The following is a 2,271-nucleotide window of genomic DNA, read 5'->3' as shown; positions in this document are numbered from 1 at the left end:
GTGAATGGACCTAGAGAACATTCTGCTTAGTGAAATCAGTCAGAGAAATACAAACGCTATGTGATATCACTTATATATAGAATCTAAGTTGACCATGGATACCAAACACAGGCACATTAGAAAAACTTCTTATGCACAGAAATGTAATATCATTAGTATAGGTAAATAGATGAAAGAACACATTAACATAGGTAATTTATCAGAATTACATACATTCCCAGTATCTAGTTAAACTTTCTTAGAAAAGTAAAAATTTTTATCCATTTCATGTTTTCCCTCTTATTGTGAATTTTTAAAGTAATATATGTTCAGTACTGAGCCATGAAAGCCACAGTTTTGTTGCTAAAAATTTGTTTACAATTTTATGAAATGAAAGGTAAAGAATTTGTTTTTTTTTTTTTTTTTCAGGAAGAATCAGCACACTCCATTAAAGCACAGACCACTGTCATCTCCATATCTTCCAGACTAATGAATGTGTCCAGCAGAGAAACCACCCACTCTGTTACCCACTTTATCCTCCTGGGCTTTCCCTCAAGCCCAGAAATGCAGCTCCTCTACTTCGGACTCTTCTCAGCCGCCTATATCCTGACCCTAATGGGGAACACAGCCATTGTCTGTGCTGTGCGGTGGGATCAGCGCCTTCACACCCCCATGTACATCTTCCTGGGGAATTTTTCTTTCCTGGAAATATGTTATGTCACCACAACCGTCCCTAATATGCTGGCCGACTTCCTGTCCTCAAGCAAGTCCATCTCCTTCGTGAGTTGTTTTGCACAGTTCTACTTCTTCTTCTCTTTCGGGTGTGATGAGGGCTTCTACCTTTGTATCATGGCCTTTGACAGGTATCTTGCCATCTGCCGTCCTCTGCATTACCCACGCATCATGACTAAAGAGCTCTACACTGGCCTTGTCATCTTTGGGTGGTCTGGTGGGTTCATTCTCTTCCTAACCCCTGTTGTTCTCATTTCACGGTTGCCCTTTTGCAACCCAAATATCATCGACCATTTTATATGTGATCCTGTCCCATTGATGATGCTGTCCTGTTCTGAAGACACCACCACGCAACTCATTTACTCTACTTTTAATGTTATTTTCATGATCGGTACATTTCTCTTCATCCTTTGCTCCTATGCACTGGTGATTCTGGCTGTGTTAAGGATGCCCTCAGCAGCCAGCAAACGCAAGGCTTTCTCCACTTGTGCTTCTCATCTGGCTGTGGTAATTCTGTTTTTTGGCTCTGTTATGGTGATGTATGTTAGTCCTGGATCAGGACACCCAGTGAAAATGCAAAAATTCATTACCTTATTTTACTCTGTGATCACACCTTTATGCAATCCTCTAATATATAGCCTCAGGAACAAGAAGATGAAGGCTGCCCTAATGAAAGTCTTGGGACTGGACAACATGTTAATAAAATACAAATGAGAGCTAAATTTTATCCCTCAAATGTAACTCACCTTAATAAGTCATGTGTAAAATAGATGGGTGGGGAGAACCCACTGTATAGTGCGGGAAGCTCGGCTCAGTGTTCTGTGTTGATCTAGATGGGAAGGATGAGGGGTGAGGTAGGAGAGAGGTCCAGGAGGTAGGGAATATATGTATACATGTGGCTGATTCACTTCACTATACAGCAGAAACTAATACAACATTGTAAGCAACTGTACTCCAATTAAAAAACAAATAAATAGTAAGCCTAAAAAAAAAGACAAGTGATGTATTTGTCTCCAAATTCATTGTTTTATTAAGAAGCTACTGTAATGAGGGCCAATTATCACCTTACTACCACTCACCACAAAATACAGTAGTCTTATTTAAGAAAAAATATGTTTTAACAAGTGAATTCAACTTTGAAGTTGTGTGCTCACTCAGTTGTGTCCACTCTTCGTGACTTCATGAACTATAGCTCACCAGCCTCCTCTGTTCATGGAATTTTTCAGGCAAGAATATTAGAGTGGGTTGTCATTTCCTCCTGACCCAGGGATCGAACCCATGTCTCTGGTGTCTCCTGCATTTGGCAGGTGGATTCTTTACTACTGCTCCACCTGGGAAGCCCCCAAAGTTGCTATCAAGTAAGTACAATTTGTTATATCTAAACCTATCAGTCCCTCTATACATAACTTGGTTTCTAAAAAGAAGATAGAAGTCTACTTTGCATTACTATGTTGAAGCAACTAATAATACACACGTAATAGAGATCATAGATTGACTAGGGAATTAATACTGTAAGCTGGTGATATTCCACTGAGATACAAAAGATCTGAGTTCGAAGGA

General features: G+C 39.8%; 1 protein-coding gene across 1 annotated transcript; it reads left to right on the top strand.

Annotated features, from left to right (window-relative positions):
• Window positions 1–423: 423 nt before the first annotated feature.
• OR11K5 (olfactory receptor family 11 subfamily K member 5) lies at window positions 424–1,425 on the top strand. The gene has a single exon (XM_024998215.2). The coding sequence runs from the start codon at window positions 469–471 to the stop codon at window positions 1,423–1,425; it is 957 nt and encodes a 318-aa protein (XP_024853983.1). The 5' UTR covers window positions 424–468.
• The last annotated feature ends 846 nt before the right edge of the window (window positions 1,426–2,271 follow it).

This window comes from Bos taurus, chromosome 10 (genome assembly GCF_002263795.3).
Source record: "Bos taurus isolate L1 Dominette 01449 registration number 42190680 breed Hereford chromosome 10, ARS-UCD2.0, whole genome shotgun sequence".
Taxonomy (NCBI): domain Eukaryota; kingdom Metazoa; phylum Chordata; class Mammalia; order Artiodactyla; family Bovidae; genus Bos; species Bos taurus.
This window is presented reverse-complemented; position numbering and strand designations above follow the sequence as displayed.